General features: G+C 46.9%; 3 protein-coding genes across 8 annotated transcripts; 2 read left to right on the plus strand and 1 right to left on the minus strand.

Moving 5' to 3' along the window:
* On the plus strand, positions 1-10876 carry LOC149306184 (phosphoglycolate phosphatase-like). 2 transcript variants are annotated; one of them, XM_089539730.1, is made up of 3 exons: positions 41-751; positions 1981-2335; positions 10794-10876. In XM_089539730.1, the coding sequence occupies exons 1-2, from the start codon at positions 94-96 to the stop codon at positions 2304-2306; spliced, it is 984 nt and encodes a 327-aa protein (XP_089395856.1). In that variant the 5' UTR covers positions 41-93; the 3' UTR covers positions 2307-2335; positions 10794-10876. The 2 variants fall into 2 exon arrangements, with proteins under 2 accessions (XP_089395857.1, XP_089395856.1); XM_089539731.1 differs by lacking the exon at positions 10794-10876 and having other exon boundaries at positions 1-751; positions 1981-3787.
* On the plus strand, positions 6249-16037 carry LOC149306185 (BRICHOS domain-containing protein 5-like). Of its 2 annotated transcripts, XM_089539741.1 has the most exons (7): positions 6249-6310; positions 7161-7276; positions 8724-8855; positions 10794-10946; positions 11613-11720; positions 14592-14745; positions 15513-16037. In XM_089539741.1, exons 2-7 carry the CDS (start codon positions 7238-7240, stop codon positions 15605-15607), a joined length of 681 nt encoding a protein of 226 aa, XP_089395867.1. In that variant the 5' UTR covers positions 6249-6310; positions 7161-7237; the 3' UTR covers positions 15608-16037. The 2 variants fall into 2 exon arrangements, with proteins under 2 accessions (XP_089395867.1, XP_089395868.1); XM_089539742.1 differs by lacking the exon at positions 6249-6310 and having other exon boundaries at positions 6867-7276.
* LOC149306186 (target of rapamycin complex subunit lst8) lies at positions 15597-24339 on the minus strand. 4 transcript variants are annotated; one of them, XR_016282451.1, is made up of 10 exons: positions 24289-24339; positions 23432-23571; positions 23298-23349; positions 19845-20007; positions 18874-18949; positions 18634-18786; positions 18407-18531; positions 17176-17339; positions 16720-17006; positions 15597-15736 (listed from the first exon to the last, which is right to left on the minus strand). XR_016282451.1 is itself a non-coding variant. In XM_089539740.1 (9 exons), exons 2-9 carry the CDS (start codon positions 23558-23560, stop codon positions 16888-16890), a joined length of 978 nt encoding a protein of 325 aa, XP_089395866.1. In that variant the 5' UTR covers positions 23561-23571; positions 24289-24339; the 3' UTR covers positions 15777-16887. The 4 variants fall into 4 exon arrangements, 3 of the variants coding, with proteins under 3 accessions (XP_089395866.1, XP_089395864.1, XP_089395865.1); XM_089539740.1 differs by lacking the exon at positions 15597-15736 and having other exon boundaries at positions 15777-17006; positions 23298-23346; XM_089539738.1 differs by lacking the exon at positions 15597-15736 and having other exon boundaries at positions 15777-17006.
* Between the last annotated feature and the right edge of the window lie 1265 nt (positions 24340-25604).

The raw sequence follows: 25604 nt of genomic DNA on the forward strand, positions 1-25604 counted from the left end.
CTGTCGTCCAATGGCGTGGCTCTGGGGGCGGGGTCCCGGGGGCGTCTCAGCCAACCGGCGTCGTCGGATTCCTTGAGGAGAACCGAGGCCAAGATGGCGGCGTCTGCTGAGGCGCCGGCGGGGAAGCGCTGCCAGCGCCTGGATCCGTCCTTGGCGCGGTCGGTGCTCTCTTCGGCGGAGGCGCTGCTCTTCGACTGCGACGGCGTCCTGTGGCGCGGCGAGGCGGCGGTTCCCGGGGCGGCGGAGGCCCTTCGGCTCTTGGAGTCCAACTCCGGGAGCCATCGCCGCCGGCTCCTTTGCTACGTGACGAACAACTCCTCGCGGACGCGGGAGGCCTACGTCGAGAAGCTGCGGCGCCTGGGCTTCCCTCCGGCGGAGCCCCGGCAGGTCTTCGGCTCGGCCTTCTGCGCCGCCCGCTTCCTCCGCCGCGCCCTCGACGGCGAAGCCGACGCCGCCGACGCCGCCGCCTCGGTCTACGTCTTGGGCGGCGCGGCCCTGAGCAAGGAGCTGGAGTCCGCCGGAGTGCGCCACTCGGGCTGCGGCCCTTCCCCGGCCCCGGACTCCGAGCTCTTCGGCGCCAGGGCCCCGCTCGAGCCCTCCGTCCGCGCCGTCCTGGTCGGGTACGACGAGCACTTCAGCTACGGGAAGCTGTGCCTCGCCCTCCGGTACCTCCTCCGGGAGGAAAGGTGCCTCTTGGTCGGAACGAACAGGGACCACAGGCTGCCCCTCGAGGGAGGAAGCGCCGTCCCGGGTACGAAGGAGGAGCAGCAGCCGCGGTTTAGGCTTGGCACCGCTTTAGCTTGCTGTCTGGCCCTTTGCTATGGAATTCTGGGAGTTGGAGTTTGTTGTGGGCCCGACTCCAACTCCCAGAATTCCATAGCAAAGGGCCAGACAGCAAGTTAAAGCGGTGCCAAACCGGGTTATTATTTCCCCAATGTGGATGCAGCCTTATTCTCATTCCCAAAAAGGGACCCCAGGCGGATCGCTACCTAGAAACTCCTTGAATGAGGGCTTTGAGAGGACTACACCTCCCAGAATCCCCTTGGCCGGGTGTCCTCTGCTTCCCAAGGCATTCCCTCCTCCTGCCCAGGAGGACTTGCAAAACACCCTCCTCCAAGAAGGAAGGAGACTGCCTTCGGCTGCGTTTCAGACTACAGCTCCCAGAATCCCCAGCGCCCAACCTTAGAGGGCAAACCAGCGCCTGGTTGTGGCACGTTGGGTCGTTTCCGACTTATGGCCCACCGAAGGCTGCGCTTTCTGCCTTGGGCTGCCATCCTTTGTCACCTCAATCCCTCCGCGGTTGGATCCGGAGATATAATATTGGGCTGGAAGTGGACAGGCAACCCATGCTTCTTCCTGTGGTCTCTTTGCGGCTGTAGGCATTCCTAGGAAGGCTCAGGGGGATAGCAATGGGAGTCCCTAGGGAGGCTCCACAGGATTGATCCAGGGCAGTTGAAGCGCTGTCAACCTGCGGATGCAGCCTCTTGTGCAGTAGATAGGGATTTTTCTAGTCTCCTGTCCAGGGATTGGTCAGACCTTAACGTCGTTCCCCTCCATACGCTCTAAGCCTGAGGGAAGAGTGTGGGTTGCATGCGGCAGGGGGTTAATCTGGATGGGCCTTGAGGTCTCTTCCAACTCTGTGACTCTAGCACTCAGGTTCCGCTCCTGTTATCCCTGAAGCCCCACAATAACATCCAAAGAGATTGTCACTCACAAAAGCTACCCCCCCCCCACATTTCCTAAATGTGGGGAAATTGACTGGAATGGAGGCCAGAGGTGGTATGCCATCTTCCAGCGCATCCTGACCATGATGGCACAGCCTGCAGGGAGGTCTTGGGGATGGAAATTGGCCCAAGGCCCATGCCTGTCAAAAGACTTTGGCTGGGCCTGGAGAGAATTCTGCGCTCGCCTGGTTCCTCCTTGCTCTTTCTGTCTCATGGCTTGTCCTGCTGGTTGCTTAGTCTTTCTTTCTTTCCGTAGGCACTGGGTGTCTTGTCAAAGCGGTGGAGACAGCAGCCGAGCGGGAAGCCTTCATCGTGGGCAAGCCCAGCCGCTACATCTTTGAGTGTGTGGCGAACGAGTTCAAGATCGACCCTGCGCGCACAATCATGGTTGGCGACCGCCTGGACACAGACATCCTGATGGGCAACAACTGCGGCCTGACGACGCTCCTGACCCTGACGGGGGTCACCACCCTGGAAGAAGTGCAAGGCCACTTAGAGAGCAGCTGTCCCGAGCGGAGAAACCTAGTCCCTGACTACTATGTCGATAGCATAGCTGACCTCCTTCCTGCCCTCCAGGATTAGAAAAAGGGAAATGTTTCCAGATTGTCAAGGTATTTCCCCCTCCACCCTCAAATGGCCTGAGGCTGGTAGTATCACCTCAGCCTGCTGCAGTGCACACAGCTGCTCCTTGCAAGTTAAGATGTTTTCCCGTGCGTAACTTTTAATTCGAGTTCTCTGTTTACAAATTCCTTTTAAGAATGCACTTTGGAACTCAAGAGGGAAGTGTGTTGTTTCAGTCAGTTTTCAGATGTTGTGCAAGTATCAGAGTACGTCTTAAGAGCGTCTGCAGTGCCAAGGAATCAGGGTAGAGTCTTGCTCAGCCGGGCCGAAGGGCGTCTAGGGCAGGCTTCTGTTAATACCTGGCACTGTGGCCTCTCTCTCGGTTCGTTCGTTTAGCCCATTCTTTGGAAATTCAGGGAGATGCACAGTTTGAGGGCAAGCGTTCTGTTCTGGTCCTCGGAGCTTAACTTTAATCTTGGTTTTAATGCTTTCTCAGGTCCCAGCTCTAGATAGCCTGATCCTGAGGCGATGTCAGGGAAAAGGGAGTCATTTTGTGTGTCAGGTAGTGTTGTTGTGGCCCTCTCCTCACTCTGCCATTTGCACTTGCTCAGTATGCAAAATATGGATGATTCCGTTGCGTTTCACGTATTTCTCCAAGATAATAGGTGAATGTATATGTATATGTATATATATATATATATTGACGTAAAGAGCTTCAGATGTCTATTTTAAAAGTGAAATATAATATATCGAAAACAAGTTTTATTGGCCAGGAGGGATGGAAGTATTGATTTCTAAAAGAGCTTTCCCCTCTTTCTGCACATTACGCCAGCAGTGTCAGATGACCTGAAGGGTTTAGCACCCTTTTAAGGAATGATAGTTAAGATTTACTTGAGGATTTCCAAACTGAATTGGTGCTTGAGTTATTTGTTAAACAAAAGCTGTCAAGCTCACCCCTGTGCTATCCCTGAATACGTTCCCTATAAGGCAGTAGTATATCTTAGATGCAAGAGTAAATCCCCTTGTAAAAGGTGTACCTTCAGTGGGATTCCTCTGGCACAATAGAGGTGCTCTAAAGCCATGTTGATGAAGCAACAGCAGTAACTTGTTCAGTGCTTCCTGCTAAAATATTATTTCGGTGTTGATGGGAAGACCCAAGAAAAATCCCTTGCGTATCTCTTCGGGAAAAAATGGAAAGTCACTCTTCTGCTTTGCAGGTTTCTAGTTATTGCACTTTTCAGGTGCCCAGCTGCACTAGATGCCAAACCTCGGTTTTGCTCTTGCTGCACTAGGTGCCAATGCCAAATACTGTAACGTTGCAGACATAAGTATTTAAATCAGCAAATGTCACGCAGCAGCAACCAAGAAAAGACACTTTAGCCTGTTACAGACTGCCAAAATAAAGCTGCTTCGGGTCTCTTTGGAGGTATGCTATTTAAATGATGCATGGGTCCTAAGAGTCCGGAGGTCGCGCCAAAGCCACACTCCATTCCTAAGCACTGGAGTGCGGCTTTGGTGCAGCTTCCAGATTCTTAGGATGCATGCATCATTTAAACAGCATACCTCCAAAGAGACCCGAAGCAGCTTTATTTTGGCAGTCTGTAACAGGCCTTTATTTTTCAAGCATAGGCCCAGGTAACTCTTGCATGCGGATGACACTTCTGATACTGAAGACACTTGAAACTTGTTTGAGCTTGCCACTTTCTCGTAAAGCAATAATTGTGTTGTTCACAATGGAAAATACTCTGCATTTATACATTAGTGTCAGCATCTGCTTGAAAGTACTAAAGGTGCACAATGATTCCACCCCTTCTACTATGTCTCCCAGTGGAGGACTTTTTCTTTTTCACTTTACCAAACCTGTTTGTAACCTTAAACATTGTTTTCCTCCTTCAATAATGCAAACTGTTTTGTGCTTGGACTGACTTGAAAATAAGATGTCCTTTTCCTGGGACCTGTGCTTATGCAATTCAGGGGACGTTGAGGAATGTGTCAAGTAGGTGATAAATGTTTAGACCCTATCAGTGGTGGCTCAGACCTGCTTGCCACACAATGTAACCGCTGTCTGTCTACTCTTCTCTGCCCTTGTTGTGAAACTGCACTGGCAAATGACCACGCAGTTTGTGTAAAACCGTCAAGGAATGTCGGTCCTATACTTGTGTCATATTAAACAGATGTCTCACTGGGGTTTTTTTGTGTTTGTCATCTTTTCATTTTGCGTCTCAGAAATTTCACAGGAATTGACTCTTTAGTCTGCCCTTGTTGAAATGACAATTAAATTTACTCTAGGGTTTTTAGAAATGGGGAAAACCAATAGAAAAGCCATAACGTGGGAAATCACTGCCTCTCTTCTCCTTTTGCACCCTGAAATCCTTCCTCAGTTTCTAGTTTGGGCAGACCATTATATCCAGATTGTGCAACTCTCACCTGGACAGCCAGCAAAGTGAGGGAGGGGATTATACTGCTTTAGGATCACTCATAAATGACTAAATTCTTTATGCGAGCACAAGAGCAAACTTATGCAGGAGTACCTTTGTTAGATCTTGTGGGGATGCTGCTGTTTCCAGTGGGAAGGGACAGTGATGGCCATACTTAAGCAAAATCACAAAGGAGGAGGAGATGTATCAAATTCGCAGAGGAGTCTGTACTTAAATTTGTTCCTTGCTTTTGAAATCCTTTTTCTACTTGGTCAGAGCTGCCACCGTTCTCTTTGAAACAGCTGACAATTACCAGTTATGAAACTGACCCTTAACTATTTACGGGTGTGTAAAGGGCAGTTCATCCGCAGTCGAGGAGAAGCAGAACGGGTGTCTTTCTGGCTGGGCCTTTGCCAGGGGGAAATGAGCCCAGGTTTAACCTTGAAGCATGAAGCACACAATATGCCTTCTTGAATTCTAACGTCTGGGAATGTGGCATAAAAGCATTCCTCTCTCCCTTGCCTCCCCACTCCCTTATTTTTCTCTTAACAGGCTTCATGCAACAAGCGTGAGGAGAGGCACTGTGATCTTTTGCCAGACGAAATAGCTTGGAAGCCAAAGATGGCAGGTGCGCTTCAAGAAAGGATGGGAAATGATGTTGACAAGCTGACCACTTAATCTTGCCCCACATCTTGGGGGAGGAAAAAGTACTGTGGAAATTCCTCTGGGCCATTTCAAAATACCATGGCAGAATGTGAGCTGGAGGGCTCTGGTTGGGTCTCCACTAGATGCGCTGGCAGGGATCTTAATGTGGCATTATTCTCTGCCTGACGGACAATAAGGCACCTTGGTTTCTGCTTAGCTCTGCCTCTGCCACAGGAAGGGCTAAAAGCATTCCTTGTCTGTGCGCATCTTAACGCTGCAAGAGGCTTAGTATCTAGCACAAGTGAACACAAGAAGAGGGGAAGGGAGATTGCTTCAGGCAGAAACAGGAAGATTGTGCAAGTGTTTAAGTTGCCATAAATGACAGTAAGTTAATGGCAGAGGAGGCAGGGAAGGCAAGGAACCTGATTCTAGAAAATGACTCCCCCAGCCAACATGGCTAATGCTTTTCCAGGCTCTGATTATTAGAATTGGATAGGATTCTTTTCCTACCATTTCTGCGGAAGTGCTGTTTTTATACCAGGCCTATTTTAGTGGCATTTGCAGAGGAGTGTATCAAGGTCCTCACCACAGCTTTCAAAAACAGTTTCCTCTCAAGGCTTGATGTTTTGTAGCTATACTCTTCTAACAGTTGTCTGTTCAAGTATTAATTATTGGTGCAAAGACTGCAGACTTAGGAAATGGCTGCCCTCTTCAGCTGATCAAAACGCCACAGCTCTTTCCATTTGATTTTTTAAAAAAATTAAACCTGCCGTTATTACTTTTTCTTCCAGAGAGTAGATTGTATTTTCATTTCCCTCAGCCATTTCCCTCTGGCATTCATCTGACCAGCTGAAGCTGACAGCGTCCATCAGAAATTGTATTAATAAGACTTCTGAGCCAGGAGCGTTCACATTATTGATGGGCACTGGTCAGACGTTGGTTTTGTTAGCTGCTTCTTGTTTGGTAAAGTCATATCCTGTGTTCTCTTTCTCTTGGGAGGGAGGGAGAGGAATGAGGAAGTTAGTCTCCATGGACTTTTAAATTGCATCTTTGGCCCTCAGATATTACAGATACTGTGCAGAATTCAGAGGCGTAGCCACATTACTCCTGAAAATCAGTATGCAAAGGGATCTTATAGCACCTTTGAAACTGAAAGGACCCTCCACTCCACCCCATGCATCTGAGGAAGTAGGCTCAAGTCTACAAAAGCTCATGCTACTAACATCTCTCTTTCAGTTAGTCTCAAAGGTGTTACATGATCCCTTTGCATTCTGACACTATGCCGACATCTTTAATTTGAGTAGTCCATTTTATAGGTTTGGATAGCCTGTTCATGCTGACTTTACCATTCATTTTGGAGAGCTGTAGTTTCATGCAACAAGAGAACACTAAGGTTATCTGTTTAATGGCATGCCCGTTGAAGGGTGTAGGAATGAGGCATCTTCCTGTCCTGTAACTGTTGCTGACATCTCTATCTGACGGTGGGTTGGGGTTGGGTGGGCTGCCACTCTTTCTTCCTCTCTGCCTGTGAAGGGGTGTGTGTGTTGTCTGACCTTACTTAGGCCGACTGCCAGCCATACTAAGGCCCTACACAAAGACCCAGTTTGTGTTCCTCATGAATGCACTGGCTGTCTGGGAAGGAAAGAAAAGGCAAGCATCGCCGTACCCAAGGCAGCATCTCTCCACAGCCCCCATTCCCTCCCACCAACAAAGGAGTCTAGGATTTCACCTCCACGTGTCTCTCTCCGAACTGAGGTGCCAAGGTGCGCCCTTTACCTGGCCTTTGCAGACAGATTCTCGTGTTTCCAGCCAGGTTTCTGAGGGCTCTGATGATGCACAACTCCTGCATTGTCAGAAGGCAGACTTGGAGGAGCAAGGGTTGCAGCGGGAATGGAGGAGCAGGCCGGTGCCCCCGCCATCCTCTCTTTAGTAAGTACCTTGTTCTCCCCCCTCAAAAGACAAAAACCTATCTTGGCACCTGCAAGGTGTTTTTACTTTGGTCATCTGACCTCCCTGTTTCTTCTTCATCCCCACCCTTTTTTAAGGAATAAGGCGATGCACAGAGTTTGCAAGGTGTGGCTTCTCATTAATAATGTGGCACGTGCCACTTGGATTTCACACTTCAGGCAGCAAAATATTATGGGCTTCAGAAGACAGCCTGAAAATGGGGACTTGATATCAGTTGATAGCACTTTGGAATATCTGATCAGAAACCTTTTCATTACTCCAGTTTAATATACCATTCATGCCGGTCTTATGTTCCTGGAGACTAAAGATTGCCAGGATCAAGAGTCTTGATCTGGGTCTGCTTCATAGTCTATGGAAATTAGACATGTTGTAGGAAGGCAATCAGTCACTCTTGGTGACTGACATCTGAAGTCTGACTAGATATTAAACTAACTGGTCATGTGTAGACGTTATTGAGACCTGGATTCACAGACTAACAACTTGATTTCTATTTCTTTTCTGCTAAAGATTTCCAAACAAACCACCTTTGCATTCCAAAATGCTGTGCAATCAGGATATCCATGTTCCTTCATCTATGTGTTCCATGATTCTGTGAATCTGAAAAGCAAAATGATTTAAACCATGTGCTTGTCATTTCTATGAAAAGGTGCATACAGTTATGGGATCCACAGAATGGTCCTAGATTGTGGTCACAATGATTGAAATGTATTTTGTAGCTTGCTTTATGTTGTCCACTATTCTTGGAAAACCTCAGTCCCACATCAGGCAAGTAGAAATTGGTCTAAACACCCTAAAGGCATCAGATTCCTTCTGATCTTTGAAGCTAGGCAGGGTCAGCCCTTGTAAGTACTTGGATGGGAGACCACCAACAAAATCCAGGTACTGTGGGCTATATTTCAGAGGACAGAACAAGCAAAATCACCCCAGGATTCCTTGCCTAAGAAAACCCTATGGAATTCCTTGCTTAAGAAAACCCTATGGGGTGTCCATGAGTCGATAGGCAACGTGAAGGCAAATATGCACAATTTTTAAAAATAATAATGTTGCCTGTCACAGAAACTGCCAGACCAGAGCTATAAATCATGTGGCTCTCCAGATGTTGTTGAATTGCAGCGCTCAGCATTTTGCACTATAGGCTGATGCAGTCCAGTAACATCTTGTGGCCCCTACTTTGTCCACTCCCAGAATAAATAAACTTTCAGCTCTGTACCTCACATAAGCGTTGCTTCCAGACTCATCAAGAACATCCATGTTGAAATGTTTGTCACGATATTTGATTTTCATTTTCTAAAGCAAGTATGGGGGGGGGAAAAAGTAAGCGGGGGAATTCTTAACACAATGCTTATAGGCAGGTGCCTTTATGGATTGTGTGGTTTCTCTAAGTGACAAGTTTAACCTTGGCTCACAGGAGAGGGTGCCCCCCACAGAATCCAAAGCCCCTTCCAGAATATTCTGGGTCATCCTTTCTGTCATTCTGATCTGTGGGATGGTCTGCATTGCTGTGGCAGCTGCTCTCAGCTTGACCCAAACTTCGCCCAAGGTAAGACTTTGCCTTCATTCCTTACTTCATTTTACCATGCTGTGTGTTATGGCTTTCCTCTACTCCTGCAGAAACCAGTCATAACAGTGAGGCTGGAAATCTGTACATTCCTCCCAAATGTATTGTTTTTGTTTGTTGTTACCCGCCTCGATCCAATACAGGGAGAGGCAGGATACAAATAAATATTATTATTATTATTATTATTATTATTATTATTATTATGCTCCCCCCAAACTAAAGTGGAACTTGTGTGTAATTGCATGTAGGAGGTTCGTGCCATTGGAGACGTAGAAAAGAGCTTGAAGGAGACCTTGGTTTTTCCTGGCATTGTCTTACAACAATAGTATAATCCAGTTAGTAATCTGTAATAGAGTTGGACCAAGGCAGCCATTCTATTCAGTCAAGTGTGACATCCACCTTTGTATTTCTGCGGGTGCTCCTAAATTTATCGCTTCACATGGCAAATCAGGTACATCGAGAAGAGACCATATAACACCGATCTTAAGATCACTCCACTGGCTGCCCATCAGTTTCCGGGCCCAGTACAAGGTGTTGGTTATCACCTTTAAAGCCCTAAATGGCTTGGGTCCAACCTATCTTCGGGACTGCCTCCTTCCATATAATCCTCCCCACACACTTGGATCCACAGGGAAAAATCTATCTGCGACCTCCCAGAGGACCTTGTCAGCTGTTGCTCCCAGATTGTGGAATGGCTGCCGGACGAGATCCGTCATATTACCACTCTGAACTGCTTTTTAACAGCTATAAAGACGATCTCTTCTGGCAGGCCTTTCCTGAATCGTTCTCTGGCCATCAGAAGGAAAATCTAATTGCTGACTTCTGACTTTACCACAGTTATTTATTGTTTTTAAATATGTTTTATGTTTTTAATTCCACACTGTTTAATTGTATGGAGGGGGGGGTTGAGGGTTCGGACTGTATATTTTAACCTTGTAAGCCGCCCCGATTGCTTTTTGTAGAGAGGCGGGATATAAATAAATTTTATTATTGTTGTTATTATTGTTGTTATTACTCATGTCCCGCCGCTCATTTCTAAATCTGCCCATTCAGCTGCCCTAGTTTAGGGTCAGAGACATGAGGATTTATTTGCAGATCTCTGCTTTGCAGTAGCCCAGCAAGGATTCTTGGTTTCCGGTTGTCTAGCAAATAAATAGAATATTCCTTGGGCTGCAGCAGGGGTTACTGTTAATTGTTGTTTTCTGTATTATCACTGAATAATTATTTATTGGCTTTTTAATGGTGCTTTTCAGTATTTTTTTGTGTCACTGGGAGAGGAAATTGGAATTTGCATGAAAAGATTCAAGAATGTAATCCTGGTAATGACCAAAGGATTTTGGGCTGAGGACAAACTCTCAAGCCTCCCCACCCTCACCTCCCAATTCTTAGTGTGTGTCTACCTCCCTTTGCCACTATTTGGCACCTAAACCTGATTTGGAATTTTAGGGAACTAGGATAAAACTACCCTGAACTACAGGTCCCAAGGTAACACAATTTAATCCCCAGGTTGTTCAGGAAGGTGATCTAGTGCTCTAACATACCCTCCCTAAATTAGAAATCCCAAGCTTCTGTAGGATGGAGCCATAGCAGATAAGTGGTGCCAAAAGTGCTATTACTGTGTAGTGCAGACATTCTCAAAAAGCTGCGACTCCAGTTTTCAGTTTCACACACACACATTCTTGACTTGATAGACCTCTCCTTCTCATATTCCCCTTTGAGGCATCTGTCTCCTGAGCCAGAGTCTGGTTTTAAGAGCTTAAGCTTTTTTCCTGTCTGTTGCTATGCCATTCTCTCCTCCATTTGGTTTTAGCTTCCCTAAACCTACAAGGACATGTGGGGTGAGTCTCTTTAGCCCTCAGTCGTCTGGGTGGTGTCTTCATGCTGTTCCTTCCTGTTTCCTAACACCGCACATCTTCGCAGCCTCTTTTGCAGGTGGTCCGGCTAAACTTTCAGAACCGACCTGGGTCCCCAATGAACCAATCGGCCTTTGTCAACAAGTCCAAGAATACAGTTACTTACTGTGTCACTTCACCAAGCAACCAGACTTCATTGGTCTTGTTTGACCGCAAAAATGTGAGTGTGCCAATTGAAGTTGCCTTTCCTAGTTGTAAGACAAGATGAAAGGGAACTAGATACAGGGGGAGTTTATAACACGGAAGCATTTTGGAGAGGAGATTGCCTCAAATTCAACCTTAATCCTGAATTGGCTGGATGATCAGGATCAAGCATTTTCTCTCTCAGCCTGTCCAGAAGGGGAATTATAGTGAAGAAGAAGAGCAATGTATGCAAAGTATATTTTTGTTGTGTCCAAGTGAAATGATTATTAATGGGATATGAGTCAGGCATGGCATAATTTTGAGGCATAATTTTGATTGTAAGGAGGCCACAGTTCAAAAATATATTTATGTATTACTTATTAAAATATTGATATCCTACCCTCTAAAGATCTCAGGTAGGCATACAGTAAAAAGAAATTAAATGTAATTTACAAATAAGACAAATATAAAAAAGTAATGTAAAAAGTATAATGAATGTGAATTATTTTACTGGTGTATCAAAAAAATTTTTTGGCATTTTAACATTATTCAGGGTATTTTAAGAGGCATTTTGAATATGGGGCTCTCATTCATAGGGCTGCCCTAAGTTTAAGCCAGCAAAGGGCTAGGCTTCTCAAGTAATGAGTATCTTACTGGACTGTCAGTGTGAAACCCTCACATTCACTGTTGTTTTCCTTCACAGGGCTATGTCTGCTACAAGCCCTCAGGACAAAGTGGTTGCTACCTGCGGATGATGGACACCTGGGACCGAGAGATTGTACAGATGTCCTTCAACCTGTCGGAGCAGAGGGTGAGCAGCTGCAGGGACAGTAAGCGGCCTCTGCAGAATCCGCCCTAATCCTCTTTCCCCCTTGAGCTGTTTCCTTGTGGTTTAGAAACAGGCGCTTGTTCCCTGGGAGCCAGAGACCATAATCCTTACTCTGTGGCCGGTAGCTTTGAATGGCTCCGGAAAAGAATCATTCATAGGGGCTGCATTTATAGGTCCAAGGTATGTAGTACAGGTAAACCTCCTTCAAAGGGATCTTGTCAAGAAAACTCTAGGAATAGCCTCTGAGTCAACTTGAAGGCACACAAAAACAATGTGCGTTACAGGTAGATGTGTTACAGGCAGCATGCCATTAGGAGCAGGAGAAAATCCTTTAATGCTGAAATGCCTCTGGTTGTCACAGCAGGAGCTTGTTACTACTCTGGCTTTCAAAGTAGTTTGCTTTCTTTTGTGATTAGTTTCTGTGACAGAAGAATCAGCAGTGTCTAGTGCTTTGAGTGTTGGACTAGAACTCTGGCAGACCAGGGTTCAAATCAGTGCTCAGCCAGGGCAAGTCATACTCTCTCAGCCTCAGAGGAAGGCCATGGTTTCAAACTCACCAACCCCCATCTCAAATCAATCTTCCTGGGACAACTCCATGATAGTTTCACCTTGGGGTCCTCATAAATCATAAAGAATTTGAAAGCACACAACAACCAAAACATTTGGACTGAAGGTTAAGGCGGTTTGCCAGTCTAACTGCTCAGACCTCAAGCTGCCCAAATCCATCTCTCTCTGGAACATTAACATGATTTATCTGTAACATATGGCTGAGCCTAACAGGTATTAGCCAGGATTGCTAAATATAACCTTGATGTATGCAGAAGCAATGGCCCGTTACAGACGGGCATCCTAGTATGCGAGGAGCGCGTAGTAGGGTTAGAAAGGGGCGTCCTTTCCGGACGCCCCCAACCCTAATACGCGCTCGGCGCATCCAAAATGGTGGTGCCCATTCCACATGGGGGCTGCCATTACGACATCATGAATGCGCCGCCTCCAAACGGGGCAGCACGGACGTGACGTCTTTGCGCCGTGCGAGGGCGCCTAGAGCGCCCTTTTTGTGGCGCACGAAGGCGCTCCGAAACAGAAACGGAGCTCCTTCCACGATTTGCGTTGCTGGCGCAGTCTTTAGACAGCTGTGCCACCGACACAAGGGAGAAAGGGGCCGAGCGGCCCCTTTCTCCTCCTCCCCACTGCCACTGGGTGTCCTTGGGGCATGAAGCCCCAAGGACACCCCTTTCCAGGCCACGGGGAAGCGGCCTTTGGCCGCTTCCCCACAGCCTGGAAAGCAGTGGATCAGGGCCCCAGAGGCTGCCATTCTGGCAGCTGAGGCCCCAATCCAGCAGGGAGAGGAGCACCTACATGCCGCCCGAAAGGGGCAGTCTGTAACATGTCAATATCTCTCTCCGGAGACCAGGTCTGTCTTCTTCATAACTGAAGAAAGGCCATCCCTGTTGTCACACCCTTCTCCTGAACTGATCGGCTGAAACTGGAGTGGAAATATGCCAGACTGGCTGGAGGCTGCTTTGATCCATCAAGACATTTCTTCAAAGCTATTCCACTACTTCAAGTGTTTGGCATTCACAAAGAGGCAGCAGGCATCTCAAGCTGCCGCCAGCCAAAGCAAGCTTTTACTAATCCCTGGCACTCAGATGGGATGGGATTATGGGGCCCTACATTCTTGGACTGCAAGTCCCAGCAGCCCTAACCAAATGGAAGTGCTATATGTGTAATGTGGACAGACACATAACTATGCCATACAGATTGAGCCTAGGGTACGTTGTGTACCTAGCATCTACTCTGAGCACACCTAGGACCCACTTTTTTCATCATGAGAGCTTTGAAAAGTTACCTTTTTTTATTCCTGTTCCCAGAGTTCTCTCACCAGCCTGGCCAGTGTCCATGTTGGCTAGGGAATTGTGAGGCTGTAGTCCAAAAAAGGTAATTTTTCCAAACTGTGACTATAAGGGGGATGTTTGTGCAGTTCAGTGCAGTCCAGTACCATGTCCCATCTAGGACAACAGGTTCCCTCTCTGTTTCGGAGACAGTGCAATTGGTCGAGACAAATGTCAGAAGTCTAAAATGTCAAAGCACAAGAGGGAGGCAGTTCCAGGAAGGGCAAGCAAACAAAGGTGCTTTTGTCAGCTGTTCCACAGCCCCAAAGTTTGAGTAATGGTATATAACAGCCTTTGAAACAAAACATTTAATGGCTCTTCCGTCAAGGGTGAAGGCTGAGGTTTGGTTTCGAAAAGACAAGGCCCTCTTTGCCGGGAATGTCAGAAGAAACCCCAAAGCGGGATGGGTGGGGCAGCTTGGTTTAACTGCTTCTGATTCCATTTAACGGCTGGCTTTCCTTGCCAACCTCTGCCCAAAGCTCCCCAAGAACTTGGAAGGCAGTAATAGTGCAAACATGCCCATGTTTTGAGAGGCCCTTTCTTGGGAGGCTCTTTTTTCTGTCCAAAATATAGTGGAAACGTGGAAGACAGGGCCTTCTCATTGGCTGCCCCTGGGCTCTGCAACTCCTTTCCCAGAGAGGCTGGACTGGTACCATCCTTGCTATCTTCCACAAGCAAGCAAAAAACCTACTCTGGCAGGCCTTTGAGAACTGATTTTTCAGGGGAAACGGTCATTGTATCATGTGCTGTATTATGAGCTTGGTTTAATTGCTTTTCAGCTTTTGTAGGCTGTCAGTCTTCCTATATTTAACTTTTGCAAGCTGTCTTGAGTCCCAAATTGGTGTGGGGAGGTGGGATATGAATACAACAGTAACAGTTGACATGTGATGAACTCAAATCAAACATGCAGGGTTTTTATGCCATGTGAAGCAGCCACATTGTGCCTCCCTTTCCTTCCAAGGTGGGGCAGGGGCCCCTTCTCAACAGCAGGACCCAGTACTACCGTGAGTTCCTGGAGATTGTGCCGGGGAGGCAGGTGCGGCCAGAAGAAGCAGGGGAGGCCATCTGGACCCTTTGTGAGCAGGCGCCCATCTACTGGGTCAAGAGGAAAGATGGTGAGTTGGCTTGAGCCTCTTGGGGGGGGGGCTTCTGGGGCAGCAGAGAGTCAAAGCACAAAGGGGCAGCAAGATGTCAAAAGACCCTCTGCGGGGGAAGTTCACAGCCTGCCCTTAGGTCTCTTGGCCCTCGGCATGTAATAATAATAATATGATTTATTTATTTATATTCTGCCTTTTCCCAGGGGAATCAAGGCAGATTACAGCAATGTACTTTTGGCTCCTCAGGGCTGGGCAACCATATTAGCTCCCACTGGAGTTTGGAGGGTTGCACCCCAATTTTTAAGTAAGTCTTTCCCTCACTAAAATATACACCAGCCACCAAGCCATTGGGGCAGTTTTGCCACGCTTTTAGTCCTACCTGGGCTGTTTTAGATTCAAGAGAGGCCTCTCTCTTTTCAACCAAGAAGTAAGCCAGAAATTGACTTTCCTGGATCTAAAACAGCCCAGAGGAAGAATATGGTGATAATGTCCTTCCCACAAATCAGAATGGTATCAATTTTTTTTTTACTGTATGCCATCTGAGACCCCCAGTTATAGGATATATGTGTGTGTGTGTATAAAAATAATATGGCAGACTAAGCCTCCTGGCTCTCAGAATCCTTTGTACACATACACAATCCAGGACAGTTGGATCAGCTTTTTTAAAATAAAAAGAACAGCCGAAAGGGAATTTTTCTCCCTCAGATCTTACTACGCAGTCTCTCTGCTCGGGCAGCACCAAAAGTGCCCTTTCTCCCACGCTTCTGCTCCTGTTCCCCTTGCAGGTCCTCCAAAGCAGCGGCTGATCTACTTGTGTATCGACATCTGCTTTCCAAGCAACATCTGTGTGTCCATCTGTTTCTACTACCTTCCTGAGTGACCTTCCTGGGAATCTGGTCTCCCCATTTGCCTCTGCTCTTCTGTACTTGAAATCCCCCAGGGCATATTATGTGCTTCTTGAAAACGTCTCCCTCTGCCTTTCTTGTGATCCAAGGGGTCTGGGCTTGAGCTGGAAGAGCAATGGCACACACAGTTGTGTTTTTGTTGCAATTTTTATCTTTTTTTATTATTATTATCGGTATATACATTTTATTTACAAAGTGTTGCCTCCTCCCTGTAACCTGTAAATAACCATCCCTGTCTAACAGTAGCTGCATGAGGGTGTAGTAAAAGTGCCCTTAAGTCTTGGTCATACGTGCATTATTATGTAAAACAAAATCTTGTGGGTTTTTTTTAAAAAAACATTTTATACAAAGTTAGTTAATCCTGATGTGTGTCATATGAAATAAAAAAAGCACAAAAAGAGGAAATGAACCTGTGCAGCTGTTATAAAGTGAGAAATCACCAGTTCCTTCCTCTGTTTGCAAGGCTTGCAGATATCTCAGCGGTCCTTCATTCCAGGCTTGGAGAAAGTTCAGCCATTGCTAAAGCAGAAACAACCCTATTCTGGCATTAAAAATAAGGAAATCCTAAACATGTTCAGAAAAGAAGCATGGTAGTCGTAGTCGCTCTCCAGATGCATTGATAATCTGAGGAGCTCTGCATCCTCTATGTACAATTGGATACCTGAAGGATTTGCCCCCTGGTTCTAGATTGTGTGGTAGGGTTACATAGATGGAAAAGTCCCCTTCTCAGCCTCATGAAAAGAGCAACAACAGAAGGGGTGAAGCTTCTTCTCCCAAACACCTGAATAGGGCCAGTGTCCCATCAGCTTCTCCCTGAACATTATGCAGGCCCAGCCTCTTGGCGAACTGATCCAAGGCGCAGCTAACTTAGTAGGAAAACCCAACTGTACTGGCATCTCCTAGGGAAAAACACTTTCCCTCTAAATTGTGAACTCAAAATTTACTTCTGAAGTAACAAGTAACACATATAAATATATGACACAGACCACCGGAAGTGTTGACTAAGGGACTCCCAAATGGAAACAAACACCATGACTTAAGAGGGAGCATTATTCCTTTTAAAGGAGTGCCATGCCCAAAACCTTACAGTTGTTGTTAGTTCTGGATTTTCTTTGGGGGTCTCATTCCACGTAAACGGTATGGAGGTCAGCTGTGCTCTTGTGGCTAAAGGTTCGGATAGCATCCATCTATTTGACCAGAATGATGGTGGCAGAGAGTCAGATGGAGAATTCCTCAAATATGCACAGAATGTACATCAGCCCAAGACGCTGTCATTGAAAGCAAGGCAGACAACTGCTTTCTGATGGCCGCTGTACTCCCTTTTGATCTCACCCGTTTCCACACACCAGAGCCTGGCCAGGTTATCTGAGGAGGCTGCAGAGGAAACCAGAGGAAATCAGCAAGGTTTGCGAGCGCACCAAGCTCTGATGCTAATACACACACACACACACACTTTTCTGCAATTGAAACCAACATCCCCTGCATTCTCTACCTGGCAGAAGACCCAAGCAGTGTCCCCTGGAGGTTGCACCTGCTCCCTCACCTGTGACAATGTACTGAGAGTCTCCAGAGAAAGCGCAGTCCCACATCCAGCCGCGAGAGGTTTCCCCAGGGTTGTTGCTCTTGATGCTCAGTTCTGTCATGAGAGAGAAGTTGGACGTCCTCCAGATCTTGCACGTTTGGTCAGCAGAACAAGTAGCCAAAAGCCTGGAGCGGGTGGAAGGAAGAGTGAAGAGAAAGAGAAGGCAGGTGAAGGCAGGGCCTTTAGAATTATTGCTCTAAGTATTTAACACACACCTAAGTTACTTTCACTGCAGTAACGTCAACTTCCCACTTTCAAACAGAGTGGAAAGGGCAGAGAAAGCAACCCAGTAGTCGTGGGTTCTTGTTATCTCCTTCATAGCAGGTTCTTGTTATCTCCTTCATAGCAAACATATGCTTCAGCGTGGATTGGCATATGTTGGACTGGATGACCCTTGGGTTCCAATGCAACATCTATGAAACATTCATATGGGGAAGATCTGGAGTGCAAGGTGCTACAAGACCAAGCATATATGCTAAAATCACCTTGCCTCAAACAACTGCATCTTCCGTCTAGAACCTTCCTGTCTCCCCACCATTTGTCCTGCCTTTTATCCCCTTACACACATGGAAAAAATACCAAAAAGAGAAAGAGAGTAACTGCGAAATACCTTTGGGTCAGGTGTCAAAATCCATCCATCTCGAACTTCTCTCATCAGAGCACACCAGGTTACAACTTCAATCCCTATTCTTTTATTCCTTTTTCAGTCGCCCCCCCCCCCCCAACTAACTACAGTAAATACCTATTTCCCAATTTTCTTTAAGGAGTGACTCCTTGGTTTCAAAGTGATTAACAAGATAATGAAAATGTCCCTTTTAGAAAGAATTAGAAGGCCAAGTGTGGCAGGAGTAAACACCGTATAAAACAGAAATGGAAAACGAGCATTAAAAGCATGAAAAAGCCTAATGTGCAACTCTGTCAGGCCCCATTGGGGATTGTGTTTTAGGGGGCCAGACAGGTTTCTATGGCCTGCACATCTTGGGCATGGCCTGCTAAGCAAACTCAAGAGGAGAAGCCTAGGCATAATGCAGGTCACCTGGGGGAGGTGTTCCATGGCTGAGTGGGGAATCGAACCCTGGTCTCTTAGTCAAGCACTCCCACCATGCTCCCAGGTTAAAGATCCCCACCCAGCTGCCCCCACTTCATTCCAAGGGCAAGCGAATGGGCCGAAAAGCCTGGTGACTCTACTCACGTGGAGTCCGGACTGAATTTGCACTGGAGAGTGTAGCGGTTGTGGGCAGGGATCTTGGTTTTGGGGATGAGCTGCGTCACCTCATCTCCGATGCCGCCGGTTAGGTTCCACACATAACAGTTGCCCTGTGAGGGAGAGGGAAGGAAGGCAGCGTCTGAGAGGTCTGGTTCATGGCACACACCAAAAACTGGCATCCAAACACCCAACAGTCCCCCCAAAAAACTTACTGAACTGTTGACAGCGGCCATGTAGCTGGCATCCGGATCAATGTGGACAGAGTTTACAGAGACTTCAGGTTCGGGGATGAGCTGCTCATTATGGTCCGTCTTCAGGTCCCAGATGTGGATGGCCCCACTTTGATCTCCAACAATAAGTTCAGCCTAAGAGAAGCACAGAAGATACCATCACACTCACACAGGAACATCCCACAACAACTAAGAAGAATTCAAGCAGGAACACACAAGTACCTGATTTGGATGCAGGCAAACACAGTTGATGGGCGCATTCACTTGGAAGATGCGCTGGCACTGAAGGTTGCGCGACCTGGAAAACAAAACCAGACCATGTGAGGGAATGGAGAAGAACAACAACTTGCTTGTTTTCTCCATTTAGATCCGAAGGTTCACCTCACCAGGTATCAAAGTTTCAGCAAGAAGCCACATTGCTATCAAATCTCCCACTTCTCATATCTTCTTCCATGTTATATTAGTTTTAAAAGAGGACATCTCTATGCAAACTGCTATTGAAACATATTTGTGTTCCTACATTGTGCCCAGACTTTTCCTCTTGAGTTTGCTTAGGGGAGGTTTGCCATTGCCACCCTCTGAGGCTGAGAATATGTGACTTGCCCAAGGTCTCTCACTGGGTTTCAGGGCCAAGCAGGTTACTGAACCCTGGTCTCCAGAGTCATAATCCAACACTTAAACCACTACACCACACTGGCAGATTATTTTTAAATTATGAATGTTAAACTATGGACTGATTGTTTTGGTCTTATATGTTCTTTCAAATTGACGTTATGTGTTTTGATGTTGTGTGTTTTTAACTGAAGTTAGGTGTTCTATTCTAATCTGTTGCTGTTCTTTGCCTTGATAAATGGGGAGAAGTGGCTAAGAATATTAGTAATAGTAGCAGTAGTACTATTAAAGTGGTCTGAAAGTTCTATAAACATGTCGTGTAGATAGGCTCTAGAGGCCCTATCACAGTGCACAATTTCTGCAATGTGATTCCGCTTTAACCACAACGGCTGCCTCCTGTGGAAGCCTGGGTTTTGTACTTTGGGAATGCACTAGACTAGAGCTCTAAGGCTGAGACTTCTAACCACCTCTCCCTGAACTGTAAATCCCAGGATTTGGTAGGACTGACAGTTGAAAGGGAACGATAAAGCTGTACTTCTTGAAAATCCCCATGAGACTAAGGTTGGTGAAATGAGCCATACCTGAGGTCCCAGATCCGGGCCATGCAGTCTTCTCCCCCCGTGTACATCCATCGTCCGTCTTCATGGAACCCGACGGAGGTGATGTTCTTGCTGACGCCATCGTAGTTGATAACCGGGTTCGGGTTATTGGAGTTCAGGTCATACATTCGAATGTGTTGGTAGCCTGGAGGTGAGAGACACTCTTAGTGCAGAGGAACTTGAAAGCACAGACTGGCGAGACACAGGCTTTGCAAATGGCGGCATCATATGCCTGTCCTAGGATCATATGCATCACAGGACATAGTTTTACTTCTGAGGCAGACTAGGTAGCCGTTACCAAAAACAAATAATTACTGAGAAACATAAAAGAAACATTTCCTGTTTGACCATGGAATAAGCTCCTTTGGACTTTGGAGGTTTCTAAGCAGAGGTTAGGACACAGTTTTTGGTGGGTTTTTCAGGCTATGAGGCCATGTTTTAGAAGTTTTTTCCTGATGTTTCGCCAGCAGCTGTGGCTGGCATCTTCAGAAAATGGTAGAATGGAAGAAAATTGGGTATGTGTATGTGTGTATATATATATATATATATATATATATATATATATATATATATTGAGAGGAAGCAATTTGTATGTTAATCTGTATATTGTTCTGGTGTTGAATGGCAAGGCCTCAGGATGTCTATTAATGATCCATTCTCTGCTGGGAAATCCCTTGACCCTCAGTGGTCAAGAACATCTGGTAAGAATTTATTGGAAACACCATCTTCCAAAAATGTCTCCACATCCCAAAAGGCCTTTACAATAACGGCCCCGAGGATGTGGAATAGTCTTCCTGAAGAGCTGTGTATCACGACCCCCTTGGAAACATTTAAAGAGACTTAAGACCGTGCTTTTTCATCAAGCTTTTCCCCCCAAGGAGTGATGACCAATATGCCTGTCTGACAATGATATTCGGCCTTGCCCCTGGATGTCTGATTGTTGATGTTCGATGTAATATTTTTAGATGGTGTATGTACCGATTTTAGTAGCCTGTAACCCCGCTTCGATCCACTGGGAGAGGCGGGGAAACATAAATTTTATTATTATTATTATTATTATTATTATTATTATCCTTTGCATTTGCTGGGTCTTAACTTTGGTGCTTTTCAGGGCTGGCAGCCAACCTTTGTTCACTTTCAGGGTTTCTTTTTTCCTGTTGAAATTGTCCGGGCATTTATGGATTTCAATGGCTTTCCTGTGCATTTGGATTTGATAGTTGTTGGCATGGTCCAGAATTGTCCAGAGGTTAGGACTCTTTTGTGAGTTTTTAAGTGTACTGTGCATTTAGATTGTAAGCCACTTTGGGTCCTTAGCCTCACCTGCAGCTGATGAGGCAGAGGACCCAGCTGGGCTCTTCAGGCCTCCATCGAGGAGGAGGCACAAAATACAGCAAAGACTCCCTGGCTTCTTTGACCCCTGGACCGTGCTGACCTCGATTCCTGTTGCCTCCCTTGGACTCGGACCGCTTGACCAACGCCTTTCTCTTAAGGGATCCTCGCAGGCGGAAAGGACGCTTTCTAGCTGCTTCTAATTAGCTGCCTCTGCCTGCATTATCCCAAGCTCTGGAACTCCATCCTTAAAGAGGCCAAGATGGCTCCATCCCTGCTGTCCTTCCGGAGGTAGGTAAATATGTGTCTGTGCCGCCAGGCTTTCGCATGACAGGGGTGCTGTTTTATTCTTGTTTTAAAGAGTTTTAAAATTTAGCTTTTATCAACATAATGTTATTAACTGTTGGAACTGTTTAGTTGTTGTTTAAACTTGTATTTTGTATGTTTTATAGTGTTTTAATTTGGACTGTTTTGGATTTTGTGAGCCACCTTGAGTCCTTGTACTGGGAGGAAGGCGGGATATAAATAAACATGATAATAAGAATAATAAGAATAAGCTCCACCAGGGATAGCCTGAAGGAAGAGACTCCTCCCTCCTTAACTGTCATCTTCCGGCCTGAGAGGGAGTGATCAGGGAGGCCCAGCTCCATCAGGGCTAGCCTTAAGAAAGAGGCTCCTCCCTCCTTAACTGTCATCTTCTGATCTATGAGGGAGTGATCAGGCAGGCCCAGCTCTATCAGGGCTAGCCTGAAGAAAGAGGCTCCTCCCTCCTTAACTGTCATCTTCCGGCCCGAGAGGGAGTGATCAGGCAAACCCAGCTCCATCAGAGCTAGCCTGAATAAAGAGGCTCCTCCCTCCTTAACTGTCATCTTCCGGCCTGAGAGCGAGTGATCAGGGAGGCCCAGCTCTCTTAGGGCTAGCCTGAAGAAAGAGGCTCCTCCCTCCTTAACTGTCATCTTCCGGCCTGAGAGCGAGTGATCAGGGAGGCCCAGCTCTATTAGGGCTAGCCTGAAGAAAGAGGCTCCTCCCTCCTTAACTGTCATCTTCCAACCTATGAGGGAGTGATCAGGCAGGCCCAGCTCTATCAGGGCTAGCTTGAAGAAAGAGACTCGTCCCTCCTTAACTGTCATCTTCCAACCTATGAGGGAGTGATCAGGCAGGCCCAGCTCCATCAGGGCTAGCCTGAAGAAAGAGGCTCCTCCCTCCTTAACTGTCATCTTTCGGCCTGAGAGGGAGTGATCAGGCAGATCCAGCTCCACCAGGGATAGCCTGAAGAAAGAGGCTCCTCCCTCCTTAACTGTCATCTTTCGGCCTGAGAGGGAGTGATCAGGCAGATCCAGCTCCACCAGGGATAGCCTGAAGAAAGAGGCTCCTCCCTTCTTAACTGTCATCTTCCGGCCTCCTATTCCCCTCCAGCTATGCTCTGACTGTGTGAGGGAGAGGCTTGCGTACCCTAATGAAGTTGTGAACTATGCTGGCGGTGGTATAATAGCCACTGGTAGGGCCTCTCATGCCAGACAGGTCACAACCGAAGGGTCTGACCACAAGCGCCAAAGGGCAGGATGGGCTCTCTAGCCTTATGGCAACCATCCTAGGAGAAGGACAGCTCTCATCCCAAACCCGGGCAGATGGTGCTCGACTAACCCTGTAAGGTCAACCATCTAAGAGAAGGAAACTCTAACCAAACCTACGACCCGAGGACATCGCTGCCACTGTCCATGCTTGTCAAGGCCTCAGCAGACGAACCTCTGGTTTAAAGGGTGAGGCCAGTTCTGTGCACGCTGCGCTCCACCAGAAAAACCCATTGCACAAGCTCCAAGGATACGTCCAACGTAATCAGCGCACTTGTAGAAAGCACGGATGAGTCCTTCCTGAATCTTCGCTCGTGAAGTAAAGCCGAGAAGAAGAACCCTCCCAGCCAAGCTGTGTGGGTGTTTGGTGAACCAGGACAATTTTGGGGGGAAAGTGGGGGACAAGTAAATATTATAATAATGACCATAAAATCACAGAAAACTGGAGATGACTTGAAAGCACATACCACCTATGCAAACTGTGCCCTGGGGGAGCTACTGCACCCTGTATGCCCTCCACGCATGGCGCACTTACCGGCGGCGGCAATCATGGTCCGGTCCGGAGTGATCTCTAGAGCATTGACCTGCTGGCAAAAGGGGTTAAGGAGCAAACCAAAGGCAGCTCTGTTCAGCAATCCTAAAAGGATACGGAGGATATTTAAAGGATACGGAGTCCTGGTGCTGGACGGTCCGGGTGCAAATCCCGCTGTGGGCCTGCCAGAACCGGACAGTGTGGTCGTAGCCGGCGGTGGCCAGGATGACCGGGTCGCTGCCCACGGTGCCCTGCGCGGTGTTCATGGCTCAAGTCGCTACAAGGGGCAGGAAAGCAGGAAAGAAAGAAAGCCCCATAAAGGCAGAGAATGGTGCTTGGGAATCAGGAAGGGAACCCCATAGGCTCCCATTGCGGGTTCAAGGGGCAAGGCATGGCCCCACAAGCGGCATTTGTGGTGCTGACTGACACTAAGCTTTTCTGGTAAGCAAGGAGGGGTGAATTATCTCCCATTGACTCCCCTGTTTGCTTTGTTTTCACAGTTTTAATTGTATTGCTAGTCATTGCTGGGTTTGCAGCTTTGAGTGATACTTAGCCTTCCTTGCCAGAAAGACTACAATTCCCAGGATTCCACAGCACTGAGCCACGGCAGTTGAAAATATCCTGGGGTCTACACTGCAGAAATAAAGCAGCGTGACACCGCTTTCAACTACCAAGGCTCCAGGATCCTGGGATCTGTAGTTTGGTGAGGGTTACCATGCTTAAGGGCTCTGTAAAGCTACAAATCCCAGGATCCCCTGGGAGGGAGCTGGCTGCATCATTTCTGCAGATGCCCCCCTGAGGCACAGAAACCCATTGGGGACAATACAGAGCTCTTTCTTCTCTTTTCTGCCTACCTTGCAGGGTTGTTGTGAGGACAAAGTAGGGAGGGAAAAAGGCAGCCTTTGGTGCAATGGAGGAAAATGCAAAGGATCACAAAGGAAAGTGACTGGAAAATATAGAGCTCTGGGAAGGAGGGGCTGCAACGGCTTCTTACCTTCAGCAGCAAAAGAGGGAAAGGAGGAGAAGCAGCCAGGATAGGACTCAGTGCGCATGCGCGCATCAGGGCCCAGCTGGGGATCTCGTGCGCATGCGCAGCTAGGGAGGCAGTGCGCAGGCGCACAAGAGCCACTGCCATGGCCTGTGTAGATTCACAACTTCCGGGTTCGTTGTGGTTCCTGCATTTCTTCCCTCCCTTTGGAGAATGAGAGCAGCGCAAAGAAAACGATAATTAAGAACCCCAGTATTCTGTTCAGAATGGAAAAGTTACTTTTAGCGACTACAACTCCCAGAATTCCCCACAACGTCCCTCCCCACCCCGCCAGGCGCTGCTAGAGCCACTTCCCGCTTCTGTTGCTGCGCAGAAGGAGGGGAAGCGGGTCTCGAAATACCTGGGGGAAACTTCACTCTACATGTTTCCTACTTCTGTGGTCTATGAGCTCAGCCTCAGCGAGGCGGCAGCGCCACCTGCTGGCGAGGAGGGACAAAAGCAGCAGCGATGCGCATGCGCAGTGCCTTCTGCCAGGCAAGCTCTGTCCAGCTTCCAGGGGAAAGGATGCTCTTCCTCACTTCAATGGGGAGCAAAATGCTTTTAAAATAGCATATTATTATTATTATTATTATTATTATTATTATTATTATTATTATTATTATTATATTTTCTTATATCCTGTTTTTATCCCATTATTATCATCATCATCATCATCATCAAACCTTATTAATAAAGGTTTAAAACAATACGACTTAAAAACAATGCAGCATTAAAATGTATAAATATAACTTTAAAAACAACAACACACAATTAAACCATTTAAAAAGTTAAAACAATTAATGAGTTAGAACAGAATATGTTAAACATACAGACTTTAAAACACGAGGGCTCCATATCCTGAATCCGAACGCAATTCTGGAGCTTATCTGGGCGGTTAATTCCCTTTTCCTCTGACTTTAGGGGATTAACCGCCCAGATAAGCTCCAGAATTGCGTTTGGATTCAGAATAGGGAACCCTCGTATTTTAAAGGGCAGCTTTACAAGACAGAATAAAAGGAATAAAATCATACAGTGTTTATTTTGCTTTGCTTTAAAGGAGGAAAATGGCTGGGTTGGCAAAGGCGTTTGGAGGCAAAATTGGGGCATTGAACTGGGCACTCGATGGGAACAGACTGGGCAACCTGGGTTATATTTGGGCACCCACAAAAATAAGCTTTAATAATAATAATAATAATAATAATAATAATTTTTATTTATACCCCACCTTTCCATAAATATGATCAAGGCGGCTTACAAAAGATTAAAAACATCACAGTACAGAG

The sequence above is a fragment of the Sceloporus occidentalis genome, unplaced genomic scaffold, assembly GCF_023333645.1.
Source record: "Sceloporus occidentalis isolate IW3139 unplaced genomic scaffold, rSceOcc1.0.p SCAF_10, whole genome shotgun sequence".
NCBI classification, from domain to species: domain Eukaryota; kingdom Metazoa; phylum Chordata; class Lepidosauria; order Squamata; family Phrynosomatidae; genus Sceloporus; species Sceloporus occidentalis.